Source organism: Gymnoscopelus microlampas (genome assembly GCF_963454915.1).
Source record: "Gymnoscopelus microlampas genome assembly, chromosome: 15".
NCBI classification, from domain to species: Eukaryota; Metazoa; Chordata; class Actinopteri; order Myctophiformes; family Myctophidae; genus Gymnoscopelus; species Gymnoscopelus microlampas.
Window position 1 is genome coordinate 25,680,131 of NC_139952.1, and position 19,193 is coordinate 25,699,323.

The window sequence follows — 19,193 nt, forward strand, 5'->3', positions numbered from 1 at the left end:
TGCTCACTTTTCCATTATAGTCTGTTTCTTATGTCACATAATTTAAACAAGCCTACGGAGCGGAGAAACACACGTCCGCCTAGCTCGCCGCCATCTTGAAAGTCGACAAATAAATATTTTGTATTTTGCAAACCTGTCTCCCATTTGAAAACTGACTTATGTTGCTTTCAGCACTGCGTGAAGGCCTCAGGACTCTATACACGAAACCTTCCTTCTTCATCTGTTTTGGGGCAAGGTCAGGCTTTTGCAAATTCATATTACACATGGCACAATGAATATGTACTGTAACTTCACAAATTCTAGGTATCAAAAACACAGATTCTCTTTGGATCCAAGGACACTCAAGACGAAAACAGAAAAGAGAGGTTATGCTCAGGGGTGCACATAACTGGTGCGCAGGTGCGCATGCGCACCCAAAATAAAAAATGCGCACCACATCAGGCGACGCGAGGCGCTTTTGCGCACCAACAGCTGGGACAGGAATTTCCAAGCTTTTATTTTTTAGCAAAACTAAAAAATAAAAGCCTGGAGATCGAGGCTAGGAATTTACTTCCTGAAGCCACACTAACACAATCACTCTAAAGCACCCGTCGGCCCCATGTACAGCCATTAGGCACAGGGGTAGAGATATGACTCGCGTCGCCTTGCATCGCCTCGCATTGCCTCGCTGTGTGCACGCAGCCAGCAGCGGCTGTTAGAGGCACTCGTCACCGATGATGAACGCACCGTAATGGTGCAAAATATGCCGTGAACGTCCCAATCTGGCGGATAAAATCAGCGCAGCAGCACAGGGTACCAACCTTGGGGGCTTTATCTAACAGCGTGAGAAAAAAAAAACGACGAAAATCGGCGGAATTTAGAAGCAGAGGAGCGTCCTTTTTTTTTCCTCGCCTCGCCCCCCCCCCCGTTGACAAAACTGTCCGGTGGGCACCGTGCTGAACCCCCCCCCCCCCCCCCCCCCGTTGACAAAACTGTCCGGGCTGAACCCCCCCCCCCCCCCGTTGACAAAACGGGAGGCATGCGATAATCCGACAGACCTTTTCTCCGACTACGTGGCATCCGCGTGCGGTTAAGGTTAGGGTGCGGGTTTGGTTCGGGTCTAGTATTGAAACGTCGGAGCGCTGCGCTGTCGGAGGAATGCGCTGTCGGACTAACATACTGCACCCGACAAAACGGGACGGGCGCCATGCGCACCAAGTCACATGTCCAGGTGCTCTTCTGCGTACCAGACCTAAAAAGTTATGTGCACCCCTGGTTATGCTTGTGCTTTGCTTTGCGATTGCCCTGGCCTGAAGAAGACCCGAGTTGAAACACGGAGGCACAAAGCCCATTTATTAACCCATTAAGACCGGAAAAGAATCCGTGTTGTCTTTTTATCGGCGCTAGCCGCTCTATACCTTTAGGTATAGAGCGGATATTAGCCCTCTATACCTGGCTTTTGCGTCAACGTTCTGATTGGTCAGGCTCGCCAAGGTTCTGATTGGTCAGGTCCGTCAACGTTCTGATTGGTCAGGTTCGCCAAGGTTCTGATTGGTCAGGTCCGTCAACGTTCTGATTGGTCAGGTCCGTCAACGTTCTGATTGGTCACTATTCATGACATCACTATGTTACTATTCATGACATCACTATGATGTCATGAATATAGAATTAGATGTCTATATAAACAATGACTAAATAAACAAAGGCGCCGCTACCTTCACACAGGTGTGTGATTTTTTAGATTTCTTTGGCTATTCAAAAATAGCAGATCTACAAGCTCATAGCGCAGCACAGAGTGCCGCGGGACCGAGTTACTTTTGGCACTTTAAGTACATAGTGGTGGCTGGTGCCAATACTTTTTTGTACTTACTCAAGTAAACATTGGATACCGACCTTGCACTTGTAACAGACTATTTCTACAATAGGGTAGTAGTTGATGCTTTTCCTTTTTCTTCCATCACTGTTCAAAGGTCAGTGGAATGTGAAAGCTCTGCCAAGCAACATGCTTTGTTCCTGATTCCCACTGACCAGAGTAGAAGCCATGCCTGTCACCGAAGGCCTCTGATCAATCAATTATTAAGTCAAGCCTGGGCTGCAATTAAAAACAAGACTCCCCTGAAAGTTTCTGAGATAAAAGTACATTCTCCGTAAAAATATCTGTATCTGTCAGCCGGTAGGTCTGAGAAAGAGCCAGAAATTCTCTGTGTATTCAGGAGATTGAATGCAACTGCTTCTCTGATTGGCCAACCCAAACTGTCGACTTTGCTTAACTCATTGGCCAGTATCATTAATAATTGACTCCCTAGCTGTGGCTACATGTCAACATGTTTCTGATGTATTCAGATCAGCCTCACAGAGTGAGATTCTTTCTATAAGGGATGTTGGACCTGACAGATTCGTTTACAACATAAAACTCACCTGAACCTGCTTCCAACTAATTTCAAAACACATTTCTTGATTTATCCATAGTTAAAAAACAGCAGTAATTATGTAGGTTTACAAACGGTGGCTTTGGCCTTTACCTGGAGTTGTGAGCAGCAAATACAAACTGTGCAACAGTGATCCGTTTCTAAAGGTTCTTCCTAGTTAACTGGAACTAGATGGCAAAGATCCGTAGGTTACAAGTATTTCATTATGAAAGACAAGATTGCATCTTTTTGATGTTCTACACATCAAACAAGTCTTCCTGTCTTCAGAATCAGGCTAAAGGGGATGTTTCTTCAGCAGTGTATGCTGTATTGCTGCCGTCGTTTCTACATTACTGTGACTTTGCTTTGACTTATTTTAGTTCAGATTTCTTAAGCCGTTTTGTTCTTCTTTCATAAATGTTCCTGTTACTGTTGCTAGGTTACTTTATGACAACCCTGTGACTGAATGTGCCCTCTGGTTAGACGTGATAGAAGTACATTAATGATTATGGAACATAATCATGCTACATACTAAATATAATGACTTGAACATTCATGCGTGGCTCTAGATCAAACAATAAATCAATGAAGAACAGAAATGGGAGCACTGCACTGGATGAAAAAGAATGTTTTTGGTAAAAGATCAGGCGTCGACAATGCTGTACCCTGACAAAACAACATTGTTATCCATGATTTAATATAGTTTTCTAAAGAGGATTTTTACTTAAGATCAGAGTGCCTTGGATCTCTTCCAGACAGCCAACCACAAGTGTGTGTGTGTGTGTGTGTGTGTGTGTGTGTGTGTGTGTGTGTGTGTGTGTGTGTGTGTGTGTACACACAAGCAGAGTTGGGAGAAGATCATAGCTCTAAACTCTGCCTAATTGGTTGTAGTATGCAAGCATGGGGTTTTACATAACAAATATCTTGATTTTTCGCACTTACAACTACATAATGATACATTCTAAACAATATGAAAACTGTGCTGAAAACCATTTTTCTTGTATTCATTTTTCCTCTGCTGCAGCTTTGCAAATTCCTGTGAGATGGTAAATGGAAGAGACATGAAATTTTCAACAATAATTGGAAATTGTGTGCACATGCACAACAAATTATGTTGTGCATGTGCAATCGGCCAGATGGTGGTGTTTACATTTTGGCTTATAACACAAATCAGACTGTAAATAAAAATACGTTTGTCCAATCATCACGAAACTCACAGGATACAATAATTTCACCATGTTTTTAAACTTAACTTAAAAATGAAATTGCCCAATAGAGGGCAGCATCAGTTCCAAGCATGTGCATGGACAGTTTGCCCCTACTTTAATTAAGCTGTTGAAAAGTAGGGGGTGACGGCTTTGCCCAGGACGTACTTAGCCATACATTAATTAGAAGGTTTTGCCATGTCTTACAACAGGTTGTGTTTATGCATGGTCACTCAGACAGGCATTATAGAGGTGTTTGTAGCTCCTGGAAGATGGCTCATGAGCCAACATCTCTTCAAAACTAAATAAATTAGACAAACATAGATCATTTTCCGCCATAGCGTGCAAACTGTGCTTCCACGCCATGTTAGAGCGTCTCAAACCCTGCCTGTGTTTAAATCAGTTTGAAGACTCACTTGTACTCCTTGGCGTTCGAAAATGTAACTGAAAGTTGCAGTATCCACAAGGCATTGTGTCTAAAGTATATGTTGTGCTGTTTATTGTGTATTGTATTGCTCTTGTGTGTACAGCACTTTGGTTCAACGCTGTTGTTTTAAATGTGCACTATAAATAAAATGGATTGAATTGGAACTATTGCTGCTTTTGCTGCTGGCAGAATGCGGAAACAAAACAAAATAAATAACACCCACCTTGAACATCTGAGCAATCAAACAATGTTCTGTCCGAACTTTCTTTGGCACTGCCGAAGTTCTGAATCATCATACCTCACTTTAACACTGCGACATCATTCAGTAGTTACTGGCTGCACAGTCCGAACAAAGTTTGGATGTCAGTTGAAGAATGTTCGGCAGCTGCAGAGTCTGTGTTGGCTTGAAAACCCCAAATCACCACTTTGCAGCTATACTGTCGGGGTTTAAAGTTTAGTCTAAGGAAACACTTCTGTGAAATCATCTTCCCTCTGCTGGTCTACTGCAATTTACCTTTTTATACCGCATGGCCATGGAGCATGATTGGTCGGAGTGCGTTAATTATTTTCCGATAACCACACCATTGAGGCGCCGGCCTCATCACCATTCATAATGACAATTGTACTAACAGTTATTAAGCTAACATTAGCTACAGACAGCAGACTGACTCAGCTGGTGCTCGTTTCTAGGTCGTTACTATGGCTTCTCCCACTTGCTGGAGAGGCAAAGTTGTGTTTATTCCAAGGATGATAAAGAGAGTACCAGCATAAAGTTTCTATTGAGAGAGTGCATTGAGAGGCTAATAACCTCCATGGAGACAAACCCCCATTACACATTTACTGCATCAAGTCTTAAGTGCAGCAAGTAAAAACATATAAAACATGGTGCCTGGTGGCTTAGCCAGTTAGTGCACAGACCATATATGCTCCTTGCGAGAGCGATGACCTGGGATCGAATATGACCCCTGTCTTGTCTCCTATGTCTCTCCTCTGTAACTGCCCTTGATTTCCTCTTTCTCTCTCTGTCCAGGTAGCTCAGTTGGTAGAGCTCTCGCCTTTGGACCACAAGGTCATGGGTTCGATCCCGGGCACCGCCGACTCAGCATATGAGTAGCACGGCTTGGGTGCGGCAAGTCGTGCGGTAAGTACTGGGAGCTGATGGTGGGTGTGAGCAATCGATCTCCCAGCGGTCTAGTGCGTTGCAGCGGGGACAGGCTCCCGCGTTATCACCTGATACCGACAATAAGCCTCTCCCGACCTACTTATTACATTACAGTCATTTAGCAGACGCTTTTATCCAAAGCGACTTACACTAAGTGCATTCAACATAGGTAGGGAACGAAACTACTAACCACCAGAAGTCTTAAGTGCATTCTCTTCTAAAACAAGAAACTAAGAGTATACCTAGCGCTAAGGTAAAAGTAAAAAATATATCAGCTACCTACTTTCTTAACAGATGAGACAAGTAGGGCCGTAGTTACACCGAACTATATGAAATAAAGCATAAAATGCCCCATTTAAATTCTTAAAAACAAACACAGAGCTACAGTGTTGAAGGATTTAATCATATTAATCCATTAGAACCGGGAAGGCATCTGTGTCATTTTAGATTTTTGCGTTGGCTATTCCAAAATAGCAGATATACAAGATCAGCTTGTACATCTGCTATTTTTGAACATGTTTGAAAAATCTTGTAAGTGTGAGAACTGCTGATTTAGAAGGCATTTGTAGTTACTTAGGTCAGGTCTTAAGATAACGTGTGCTGTGCAAATGCGTACCCATAGGTAGTAGGTGAACTGGAGGGCAAAGATGGCGATGCCCTCGTTGTCGAAGGAGCCCGCCACTGAGCGGGAGATGTAGCCGGGGACGATGGCGATGAAGCAGGCGGCCAGCAGGCCGGCGCCTTGGTTCCACAGCTCCTTGGTCAGCAGAAAGGTGGAGATGGAGGTCAGGCCGCTGAACACCGGAGCCAGGAAGACGCACACGTCACGGATGTGGACGGTAATGTGCAGCAGGTTGAGAATGTAGTGGATGAGTCCCGCAGTGACCATCAGCCCTGGATATACCTGGAGATGGAGGGAGAGAGAGGGAGAGAGAGGGAGAGAGAGAGGGAGAGAGTGGGTAATGGGAGGGAGAGAAACCGTGTCAGAAACGTTGTTGCTGTAACATAATCGTCTAATATCAATTATTTGAGATAATCGCAATTATATATGCATGATCGTCAAAATCGTTTCCATGATCAAAAATACATTAGCAAATATTTTTTTTAAAAGACATAGCAGATCTATAAGCTTACAACGTGTCACTTAGCGATGCGTTGTGAGCTTATAGACCTGCCATTTCCTCCAACTTTTGCAAGACATTGCCATAAGTATAAAATAAGGCATTCATTTATGAAAAAAAACATACAAAATATAAGGTTTCTGCCCTTCAGTGACAACATAAAGAACTGGTTTAGTTTGGCATCAATGTGACCCTGCCTCATGCATAATTGAAAAGAGGACCAGGACTTGCATCAGTGCAACATTTCAATGAGCACCTAAGCCCCTCCTCCTCGGAGATAGAGAGGAGAGGAGAGGAGAGGAGAGGAGAGGAGAGGAGAGGAGAGGAGAGGAGAGGAGAGATAGAGATAGAGATAGAGATAGAGATAGAGATAGAGATAGAGATAGAGAGAGAGAGAGAGAGAGAGAGACAGAGAGAGAGAGAGACACACACACACACACACACACACACAGAGAGAGAGACAGAGAGAGAGATAGAGATAGAGATACAGAGAGAGAGACAGAGAGAGAGAGACAGACAGAGAGACAGAGAGACAGAGACAGAGACAGAGACAGAGACAGAGACAGAGAGAGAGAGAGAAAGAGAGAGACACACAGAGAGACAGAGAGAGAGACAGAGAGAGATACAGAGAGAGAGACAGAGAGAGAAAGAGAGAGAGACACACAGAGAGAGACAGAGAGAGACTGAACAAGGAGGCAGGGGATGTACTGTAATCATAAGCGATAAGAATAGTGTGGTGATGGGGAGGTTGGAGGGCAAAACAAAGGGGCGCAAGGGAGACAAAGACAGCGGAGAAGAGAGCGAGGGAGAGCGATAGAGTTAGGTCAGAGAGAGATGTAAGGACGGCGAGGCGAGGCACAAGAGAGACGAGACGCACGGCTCCAGCTGTACAGGTTCAACCCTATACTATACCCAGAATTTGAACTAGTGCTATTTAAAAACACAGCCTGTCTGTCTCATGGACGGTCGATGTGCTGCTATTGGATCGCGTTCAAACTCATGGGGGCGGGGGAGGGGGGGGCTAGGTCAAGCTAGTGCTGCGCGGCTCACCTCTCTCCTACGCATCACAAGAACAGGAGCTAATTGAATCTGCCTCGGATCAGACACGAAGTAGTCTGGCTACCGCCGCCGCGGCAAGGAGAGAACTTGTACAGAAGTTTCATAGTGGTTAATTAATTAAGCCATTAAGACCGGGAACGCATCTGTGTACATTTTTTGATTTGAGCAAAAAAAAAAACATTATTTTACACTTTCGGCTATTCAAAAACAGCAGATCTACAAGCTCGTAGTGCGGCACCGAGTGCCGCGCTATGAGCTTGTGTATCTGCTATTTTTGACAAATCGTGAAAATGTGTGCAAATCTTTTAATATATACATTAATTTAAAGCGAATATTTTTAACTCAAATCTTTGCTTCTGGGGGTCCCTGGAACAAAATATTTTGAGATGGGGGTCCGCGGCCAAATACATATAATTTTGGGGGTCCTTGACTATTATGAAAAAGTTTGAGAACCATCGATATAGCAACATACGTTTTTTTGAAAACCTTTGGAATTTAGAAGACATTTGGTAGAATCGGCCTCAGGTCTTAATGGGTTAATACAGTTGAGCGAAGGACGTGAGTGGGACATGGACCTGAACAGAACAACCCTGTATCACACAATGATGAGAGAGGGTTCTAATTAGGACCATACACACACTGAGTCTGCGGTCATGAGGAGAGAGCCGCGTGGGGACCCTGTAATGCCCCCTAATGTGTGTGCGTGGCCGCGTGCTGTAGTCACAGTGCACAAACTCGACGTGCCGCCCGCTCCACTCTGGGTCTGAACACATTTCTAATTAGCCGGAGCCCGGGAGACCTTTAAAGTCCATCAACTGTGGGTCTTAATGCACCTTCCCTGCCTACTAAATCAGCCGGCGTGAGCCTTTTCTCAGGCCCTGCGGAATGGACCGCGGCCAAAATGGAACCCCGGCGGCTGCTGCCATTTACAAAAAACACTGCTGGAATTATTAGCGGTTTGAGAGCGTTGTCCAACCTGTCTTGCCCCCCCCCCCTAAACAGATGCTTTGGGGGCTTTTCCATCGCGCTTTTTATCCTAACCGCACATTTAGTTCCAAGTCGAAGGCCTGATGGATTTGAGAAAAAAAAGGCACTGTGGGGAGATTCTCCTCCTAGGAAATAAAAGGGACGCTTTATTGGCTTGACAGTGTTCCATTGTTACGGCTTGTCACATCAGAGTGCACCCTGCGCTCCTTATCTACGACTTCAGAGAAAGCACAATTGTCAGTTGTCCTCTGGGGACCGCCAGGGAGGGAGGTAGGGAGGGGAGGGGAGGGAGAGGAAGAGAGAGAGGGGGGTTGAAAAGAAAAAAAAGTGAAGAACAGAAGGGTTGGGCTATGCAGAAAAGGTGGCCATCACATTAACAGAGATCTGTTCATTCAGCTTCAAAAACGATGCAACCAGTCTGAACACTAATGCACAATTAATGAACACAGCCTTCATCTGCTGAACGGAGAGAGAGAGAGAGAGAGACGGAGAGAGATCTGCTGATAGACAGACAAAGAGAGACGGTGAAATAAGGGATAGAGAGGCAGAGATCGAAAGATTAGAAATATTTTTTTGGTCACATACTGTGCATCTATGTGCAATGAAATGTTGGTCCGGCAGACTGTACTCAGGGTTGCCAGATCTGCTTATTATAATTTCCCCGCAAGATTTTATTTGAAAATAGCTGATGTACATGTTAAAGTACTCAAAGTGTGGCCCATAGTCACTTCTTTTGGGCTGGTTTTCCTAGACCTGGTTGCTTGTTTCTCTCGCAGAATCTGGCAACACTGACTGTACTACAAGTAAAGTCCAGCATACATAAACTAGTACAAGATTTCATTTTTCTAAGCGTACAATGTAGGTAAACCTAATAATAGTGCAAAAGTAGCATCAGTACACACAGACCTTGGTGTAGTAAATGACCATAGACTAGGATATAATATATTATACCATTAGAATTGCACCTTCCCTGGGTTACTGTGGTACAGTATGATATATCTCTGCATTTGTGCAGCCCAAAACGAAAAATATACAGAATATGGAATATACAGAGAAAACATAATGTATGAATACATTAAGAACCAAGGTTATACATAATGTACAATTTAGAATTGCACCTTCACTGGGTTATTGAGGTAGGATCCATATGTTGCAGTCAAAAAACAAAATATAGAATATACAGAACTAGTCCATACCCGGGGATTGTGGCCAAACTATATGCAGGCTTTTGGGTTATGTGCTTGGTATGCATAGTTACTGTACAGTTTTGGAGAGGAACGCTGCTCATGTGATCCTGTTGGTGTGTGTGTGTGTGTGTGTGTGTGTGTGTGTGTGTGTGTGTGTGACAATCCAGTCATTTTTGACCCGGCTTACAAGCGTGTCAATGTGCGTGCGAGAGCTATGGACAACACATACAGTACACAGCCACCCTGAGCTTACACAAGGATGTCTGTGGACACGGCCGCTGAATGAAACGCCTTTATGACTTTGCACCGATGTGTGTTCTACCGTTGTCTGTGTGGCGTTGCCGTTGTGTGTGTGTGTGTGTAAACTGTAGCCCCAAAGCTAAGTTCACTCAGTGGGTACTGCTCCCATAGCCCGCGGGGATCGTCACCGTGACAACAGAGCCCATAGGCCGTGGGCACGAGACAGAGATTCCTTAAATTAGTAGTAAGGAGATATAAGTAAATGGATGTTGATGCCTAGATATACAGTACAGAACAATCAAAAAATGTACAATTTGACACAGCAGAAGGGAGATAGAAAGAGAAAAGGCGACATTGAGAGAAAGACGGCAGAAGGAAGTGGCGAGGGGATAAGAACAGGGTTGCCAGATCTGCTTATTATAATTTCCCCGCAAGATTTTGTTTGAAAATAGCCGATCTACAAGCTCACAACGCGTCGCATCGCAACGCATTGTGAGCTTGTAGATCTTCTATTTTCAAATGGCTGACGTATATGTTAAAGTGCTCATGTGGCCCATAGTCGCTTCTTTTGGGCTGGTTTTCCTAGACCTGGTTGCTTGTTTCTCTCACAGAATATGGCAACACTGGAAGAGAAGTAATGAGAGAGAATAGAAGTGGGAAAATGATGGAGACAGTGTGAAAGAGAACAGCAGAACAGAAAAGGAGAGAGAGAATGAAGGAAAAAAGAGGAAAAGTAATAAGCAGAGGTCGAGTTTGTAGGACAACGTTGGGTCTCTGCTCTAGAAGTAAAATGTTCTGAAACAACGCGTCGCATTATGAGCTTGTAGATCGGCTATTTTCAAATCAAATCTTGCGGGGAAATTATGATAAGGAGATCTGGCAACCCTGGATGTGTACACAACAGTATGCAGATAGCTGGTGAATGTACGGACAAAGGGAGTCACTCGACTCTCAATCTCACACGGTAGATGCAATAGTAACCATAGCAACGGTCTGCCTGCCATGAAACAACTTTGGCTTCCCAGTGCACTACTGTAAAGTCTTTAGTCTTTTCAGTGTTCTGTCACTTGACAACATTCACGTCTGGGGCGTAGTTTTCTCTTTCGGAATGTTTTAATTGACTGTCAACGACAGAAGCGCCAACTTTCAGACATTTGCCCTGAATCGAATCCAAGTGCTAATTAATTTATTCTATGACTGCAGAAATTCCTTCAATGACATTTATTATTTTTGTGGGCAATATTTACTTTTATTGCTTTGCTTTATGATTGACAGGAAAGTAGAAAGATACAGGAAAACAAGGTAGGTTTGCTCAGAGAGGAAATAATAAAAAATAGTACATTATTGTCCATGGGTGTGTGTGCGTGTCCGCCCGTCTGTGTACAGCTAATCTCCAGCACCGCTGGCCCGATCGACGTGAAATTGTGTACGCACACTGCCTGGAAGCCAGAGCAGAACCTCTGCCACAAATGTTTCACATCAGCCCGTTATAGCGCCACCAGGAGGCCGGTTTTGCAAAACATTTTTTTTTATATTACTCCTACAGATTTTGTCCAAACATCATGTCAGTCTATACACATGATCTCTATAGTACTGTGATAAAGACGGATCTGTCTTTTTCATATTGCCTTCCAAACAAAATGCCTCAAAACATGAACGCAGCATCCGATTGCCGTGAAACTTTGCATGCATTACAAAGTGCTTTAATAAAAACAAGATAAAGATTACAGCAACCAAAAATAAAAGATCATTTAAAATAGTAAAAGTATAAACACAAATATAAAATAAACATCAAATAAGCCAAATACAAAACAGAGGCACTAAATGAACACTTTTATGTCACACCTGACATAAAAGTACATTTTCAGAAGCGAGTTGAAGGAAGACACTTTGCTAGCCACAGATCCCCAGGTTTTAGGAACAACACAGAGGGCCCTATCTGATCATCCCCGGCTGTGCTTTGACTCATATGGGACTATCATATTTGAGTCAGTAAGATTTTTTAAATACATTTTATTATTCCTAAACTCATAGGCAACAGTCAGGCGGCTGAATTTTGTACCAATTGGAGATGTTTCGTTTTGTTGTTACTGAGCCCTGAGTACAGGGAGTTACAGTAGTCTAAGTGCGACAAAATAAAAGCATGGATTACGTTTTCAAGGTCTGCAAATGACAGGAAAGACTTAATTCGGGCTGTGTTTCTCAGTTGGAGGAAGCATGATTTTACAACCCTTGTCAGTTGAATCGTCCATCGAATGAGAGAGGTTTGAGTCGAAACCACAAGCAGATTATATATAGGCTGCATGCTTAACACTATTGGACATGCTGCCGAACTACGACTTGAAGGAGTGGGTGGTATTTGGGGGGCCAAATAGGAGGACCTCAGATTTTGCCTCGTTTAGCAGTCACTGTACCGCTAAATTAGCTGTATGTACACGGATCACCTTAGATGAGGCGGAGTTCAAACTAGGGCTGCAACAGTCAATAGAACTTATCTATTCAATCGATTACAAAAATGAATTGAGAACTGATTTTAATTACATTTTTATTGATTTTTATTTTCCTCCTCACCTCGAGGTGTGCTAGCAGGGTAAAAACAGCCGTGGCAAACCACAGAAATGTGTGGGGAGGACTAAATAAAAAGGGACAAAAATAATTGGCTAATCTAAATTCAAAGCAAAACAAATAAAAAAAAACAGTGGAGGTATTGTTCAAGGGGAACTGACAACTACATTGGCGAGGAAAATGTTTTGTTTCAGTTTTTTAATTATCCAAAAAAACTGCACTGAAAGGTTCAGCCGACACCATCTGCCCACCAACAGGTTAACACAGTTTAAAAATGTTTGTTACTCTCTTTCAGCAAAGCAAAGTGTTTGGGAACTGTGCTCAATTAAGCTTCCTGATTAGTCCCGAGTGATGCCAGAGGCTTTCTGGAGTGTGTACATGGACAATGCAAGGTCCGGACAGGTGTTTAAAACAAACACTGAAAGTCATACTGGCTGTGCTTGAACCGAATCCTGATCTTGAGAACCCAAGGCAGGGGTGGGCAACTTCGATGACGGAAAGGGCCACTCTATTTCCACAATCACTTCAGAGGGCCACATTGCATATACTGACGGGCAGACACCTCTTATCTCCGTATTTTAACTTTTTTCCGTAAATTTGCCATCTTATGTCACAAAAGTAGCAAGAATTGCCGATCTACAAGCTCAAAACGTGTCGCGACGCGATTTGAGCTTGTAGATCGGCAATTTTTGCTATTTTTGAATTGGAATCCTGTTTTTCTTTTTGCTATTTTTGAATTGGAATCCTGAAAAGTAACATTTTTATTTAATTTCAAATGCATTTAGTTATACTAACTTCATGAACTTAAATACAAATATATTGGACATAAAAAAGACAATAGATTTTTATACTAGTCATTAAGCTACTAATAGACAGGAGTAATTAAAGCGGGTCATGTTTGCATGTTTGGAATTGTAACAGCCGAAATCAATAATATGTCAGTATTCCGATATTAACCTATGGGCCGCATTAAGTGAAGGTGTGGCCCCCGGGCCGCCAGTTGCCCATGTATGACCCAAGGGGGTCATACATGGGCACTAATTCATGAACTCTACATCGAGTGCGCTAAAAGTGATGCCTGGGAGTACGATTGCATTACAGCAGGGCATTGAACAAGGATGCATGCACCGATTTCAAATGAAATTAGCACTCTCCTCTTGATGTGATTTAGATGCCCAGGCTGGATGCAAACGAGCTCTCACACATGATTTCCAACCCTCGGTGTGCCAGTAAACCCACAGCTCTCTTTGGGGACCAGGGCACTCGTCTGTTCAGACAATAACTGTCTCTCTTAATATAGCTCATGCAAACAAAAACAGGTGGGATTGTAGCTAATAGCTATCCCAGAGGGCCACGTTTGCTCAGAACAAGTTCTCTGTACAGCCTCTCAATTTACAGTACAGTCCACATATTATATACTGGAGTTCAGTACAGAGTCCTTCACACATGCGTTTGTCTCCAATGTGTGAGATGACAATACCCATGAGCCAGCAAAACGATGCACAGTTTTGGCAGTCGCTCGTGAGTTCCCTAATCCTACCAGAAACATTGGCAGGTAACCAACCAACTGTTGTTCAAAGCATCTTTATTTTTGTTTTATCATCATTATTCTTTAAGGAAATTTGGCCAATGGCCAGTGAATTAATGACAAGTAAACTTTATGATCCCGCTGCCAAGATGGCCGGAGGACAAGTTAAGTTCACTTCCGTGTCCTTCAACCAAAGGCACTATGTGGCCCTGCATAAAGATAATGACAAAAAAACATTACATGCAGTACAAAGACTCATCAACCTCTCACTGAGCCAGGTGGCTGGAGCACTACGAAGACTGCCGTCGACCTCCCCTAACCCATTAAGACCGGGAACGCATCTGTGTCATTTTTAGATTTCTTTGGCAATAAAAAAGAATAGCAGATATACAAGCTCATAGCGTTATGAGCTCTATTTTAGAAAAATCGTGAAAATTCGTACAAATCTATGAAAATATATTCTACAAATGTCTTCTAATTGCTAACAGTTTTTAAAAAAAGTATGTTGCTATATCAGTGCTATATAGCACTAATATCCAAACTTTTTCATGTCAAGGACCCCCAAAATGTATGTATTTCACCGCGGACCCCCATCTCAAAATATTTTGTTCCAATTTTGACCCCCCAGAATCAAAGATTTGAGTTTTAAAAAATCGCTTAAAAAAATTATATATTCAAAGATTTGCACAAAAAACATTTTTTTTATCAGATCTACAAGCTCATAGCGCGGCACTCGGTGCCACGCTATGAGCTTGTATATCTGCTATTTTTGAATAGCCCAAAGAAATCTTAAAATGACACACACGTGTCATTTTGACACACAAGCATGCGTTCCCTTCCCGGTCTTAATGGGCTAAGCATCATACTCTGGAGTTCCCTTTTAATGCTGCATTTCATTTGCATGTGATGTAGGTGACATATTGCAATCTGCATGGCCATGGAATGACCCCCCTCTCCACCTGCCGATGGAAATGCCCCTGAACCCTTTGGAGGGTGGAGGTGACATGCCATCTGGCACTGTAATATACGTTACATTTATTATTGTCAGCTCGTGTCGGTCTTTCTTGGCCTCTCCTTTGCTTTTTTTGTCAAATTCTCCAAAAATCCATTCTGGTGTACGTTTTGTAGCCCTCCTGGAAAGCATGGAGGGTAGCAACATTACGTTATGAAGGAGCCCATGAAGGTATCTATTGTGTACTGTAACAACTGTAACAAATGGACCCTTATGGGTCCATTTGGTTTCATTTGTACACTCGGGAGTTAACCCATTAAGACCTGGAACGCATCTGTGTCACTTTTTGATTTGAGCTAAAAAAGCATTATTTTACACTTACGCTATTCAAAAATAGCAGATCTACAAGCTCATAGCGCGGCACTCGGTGCCGCGCTATGAGCTTGTAGATCTGCTATTTTTGAAAAATCGTGAAAATGTGTGCAAATCTTTGAATATATATTGTTTTAAAGCGAACATTTGTAACTCAAATCTTTGCTTCTGGGGGTCCCTGGAACAAAATATTTTGAGGTGGGGGTCGGCTTCCAAATACATATAATTTTGAGGTCCTTGACATGAAAAAGTTTGAAAACCACTGACATAGAAACATAAGTTTAAAAAAAAAAAACTGTTAGGATTTAGAAGACATTTTGTAGAATCGGAACCTCAGGTCTTAAAGGGTTCAAGTTCCAAAATCTAAACTGTAACAAATGGACCCTTATGGGTCCATTTGGTTTCATTTGTGCACTCGGGAGTTAAATTAACACAGAGGATTTTACTGTAGTTCACCGATATGAACTAGTACATTTTTTTAGCTTAGAATTTCTCTGTGGGTCGCCTTTGTGTGAAATATGCTGAGTATGCTGTGAGTATGAGTACCAATGTGGGAGAAATGTTTCATTGCAAATGCTAGCTGTGGCCGCAGTTCTCTCATGCTGTCAAATTTAAAGTTGATTGATTGGTTGCTGTCGCAGGGGGTCAAGAAACAACCACGTTAAGGTATGGAAATTGTATTTAATTTGATTTATTTTATTGACTGAGCAGGAAATTCAGCAAATACCGTAGACTAGTCCAAGATCGATTGTGTGGAGTGGAGGGCAGTGCCGTGTGAGTGTTTAGGCAAAAGTGTTTATCAGGTGCAATAATTCAACTAGTAAAGCAGAGCAACATACAAAATATGAAAAGAAAAAGAAAAACAAAGAAATGTTAAAATACTACAATTTCAAGAATTTTCATCAGACCACCTGCACGGACCCCCGGGAGTCTGTGGGGCCCAGCTGGAGAAATACTGTCATAAGAAATACACCTGACAAATGTTGTACCTCCCCAAACCAACCACATCAACAACATTCCCACAAAAAAGCAATATTATTTTTTCTACAATTTTCAGTAGCAAATTATTTTTTCCCCTTTTTTCCCCTCACAATTTAGTCAATTTAGTCATGCCAATCAATTCCTCCCCACACATTTCTGATTTTCTGTGTGTTCTATTATGAGCTTTTTACGCTACAGCTCAGCTACTCCTCTCTGCTATCCTACTGACTCTCTGAGAAACGTTGAAGTGTTTTGATCTACATTAGGCGGGGTTCACACTGACGAGCAAATTAAAATGTTGCAAAAAAACTTCATCTTCATTAGTATCCCTCTTTCCCAACAGGCAAATATCACTAGTCTGGAAAAAGAGACCCATTCCAATCAGGGCAGGGAAAGGCCAAGCTTGGCTATCACCCACTTGAACATAAATCACGCATGAATTCCTCAGGGGTTGCTTCCCTTTCATTTGCTCGTTCATGCATGCATGTAATGCCAACCGAAGCCGTCAGAATGGACAAATAAAGTCGTACGGGCTTATTTGAATGTGTGAAGCACACACGCGCGAGCTCGGCAGCCACCCAAATCAAACAAAATTAATTAAACCCATGTGCTCTCCAGGGTCCAATTACAAGTTTCAAGGCCGCTACTCGACTATGAGTACCAGCCCTAATCCAAGTATGTGAGTACTGTAGCAAGCAGATCCGCTGTATCCCATATTACAGGCTCAGCTTGTCATAGTCGATTATCAGCTGATGGTAATTGCCTATGACAGATGAATGCTGACGGGGTTTATGGGCTCCAAATTCTTTGGGTCCCTTGTGTAGCAGCCACAATGCTAATAAAACACCAGGTCTATGTAGCTACAGCCCTCGCCCGGTGCCATCTGCTCGCCGCTGTAATGATAGCGGTATGTGATAGCGATCCTGAGAGCCAACGTATGGCTGTCTCCACTGTTCAGAGCTGACCTCCAATAAGGACAGCAGTACCAGGTCCCTCTATCACGATTCACGAGAGAGAGACAGAGAGAAAGATTAAACAGGGACAGAGGATGGGGTGAGAGGCAAAGAGGAGTGAGAGAAAAGCCAAAAGTAATAATGATTATTAAAAAGAGAAACGGCCAGTGTCCGTAAAAATGGCAGTCACATAGAGAGACGGACACAAAGAGACGATGACAGACACAGAGAAAGGGAGAGAAACCAGAGTGAGTGGCCTTCCAGTTAGAGTCCAGCAGGGAGCCATTTCTAGATTCACATTAGCAGCAAATAAATAGTATTTTGTTTCGCATTATGCATCACCATTAGCCACAATAATTACTCATCCAACGCATCTGGGCGATGATCGGTGACGGTGAGTAAAAACTAATGAAACTACTAGGAATTGTAGAATATACAGTACATGTATGAAGCAGGAATAAGGCACTTGGAGCAAGTCCGTTATGAGTAAATAACTGCACAAGAGGGGTTGCTACGTTTTGTACTGAAGTGCAGTTCTTTTCTCATAGCCAACATGCACACACTGCATTATCCCACTTATACAGACAAATATTACTTTACATTATACATTATTATTATAATAATTATTATCTATGATGTAGTCTGAACCAGACTACATCAATGAACTGGATGTGCATTATACAGTATGTGTGCACCTTGCAATATAGCTGTGAACACATTCTACATGTTTCTTGTGATCTGTTAAGTTTATTGTCTCATAATGTGTTATTAATATGAGACTAGACAATTACATAGAGGAAAGAGTTGACAATAGATAACTATGTATACTTACAGTACATATCACATAAATATAGTTGTACATGTACTAGGGGTGTGCCGATACACTAATTTCACCAAACGATACGATACGATATTTGGCTCACAACTTTGATACGATTTCGATACGATACGCACTTTTTTTATTATGAAAATATATGGGGGTGTAAAAAAGTAAATGCAAACAAATAATTCTGTTTTTGCATTATTCAGACATGCAAACTTGTAGCTTTTCAGCTACAATAGCCGTTTTCAATCCAAATAGGGCAATAGTGTGACACCTGACCCCCCCAAAAAAAACATGTTGTCACCCTTTTCACCTCGGGGCTGTTTGCATGCCTGATTATAATGATTGTAAAAAAAAAAAAAAAAATGTTTTTCCCCAAAACGATACATATCGTCACGAAAACGTATCGCGATATATCGTGGGACGATATATCGGCACACCCCTAACATGTACCATACAGTACATACATGCATTACACTCTACCCAGCAGCATGTTTCCTCTTTAGAGTTTACTTTAGATTCAGTATTTAGGTGAACCTATTCCCTTTGCCTACATTCTTTGAGTTTTAAATTCTATTTTTAGCCACGCTAGCGGCAGGGCTCTATGGATGGCAATGTCGGTCTATCCTTTCGTCCGTCCACTTTTTTTGTCCCAAAAGTTATCTGGCTGAATACAGGCTGGATTGCCATGGAATTTGCTGTGCACCTCCACGCTTTGCTGAGGATGAAACCCAACTTGAAGTGCCAGCCTTAGGCCAAAAAATGTCTACTTTTACATGAGATATCTCAAAATCGAACTTTTCCAGTGTGTTACGACTCAAACGTTTCCTTTCTCATCTCTTCACTTATAAAATGATGGGATCGTCGAGGAATCCACAGAGGTAAATTCCTCGGTCGTAAAAAACACTTGGCCAACACAAAGCGTTTGCGGTTGTGACTCACACAGTCCAGCAGCTCCCTGGTGGCAGGGTTTCAGACAGAAGGCTGAGGGGAGGGAGGCAGGGGGGGAAACGATCGGGAGATAAATGACCACTCCGGTCGGCAGGTAGTAATTCTTCACACGGAAAATGTTGCACTTTCACACAACTTCTGCAGCAGTCGGTAAACAGGCAGGGCTGCCACCGTGACAGCTAGAGGAGCGAGTATGCATCCAGATAAGCGGCTTGTACCCCTTCGCTGGCCGAGGGAAGAATGGGACCCATGCTGTGTCCAGCAAGTGGTTCGGGGAGGAGGGGGAGGGGGGG

The 19,193-nt window shown here is 42.8% G+C and overlaps 1 protein-coding gene across 1 annotated transcript in view; it reads right to left on the reverse strand.

Annotated features, from left to right (window-relative positions):
• Positions 1–19,193, reverse strand: part of LOC311061418 (dolichyl-diphosphooligosaccharide--protein glycosyltransferase subunit STT3B) — a 140,975-nt gene that overhangs the window by 58,089 nt on the left and 63,693 nt on the right. The window contains exon 3 of the mRNA XM_084080054.1: positions 5,798–6,085. Coding sequence (XP_083936180.1) covers positions 5,798–6,085 — 288 coding nt within the window. The remainder of the gene's footprint in view (positions 1–5,797; positions 6,086–19,193) is intronic.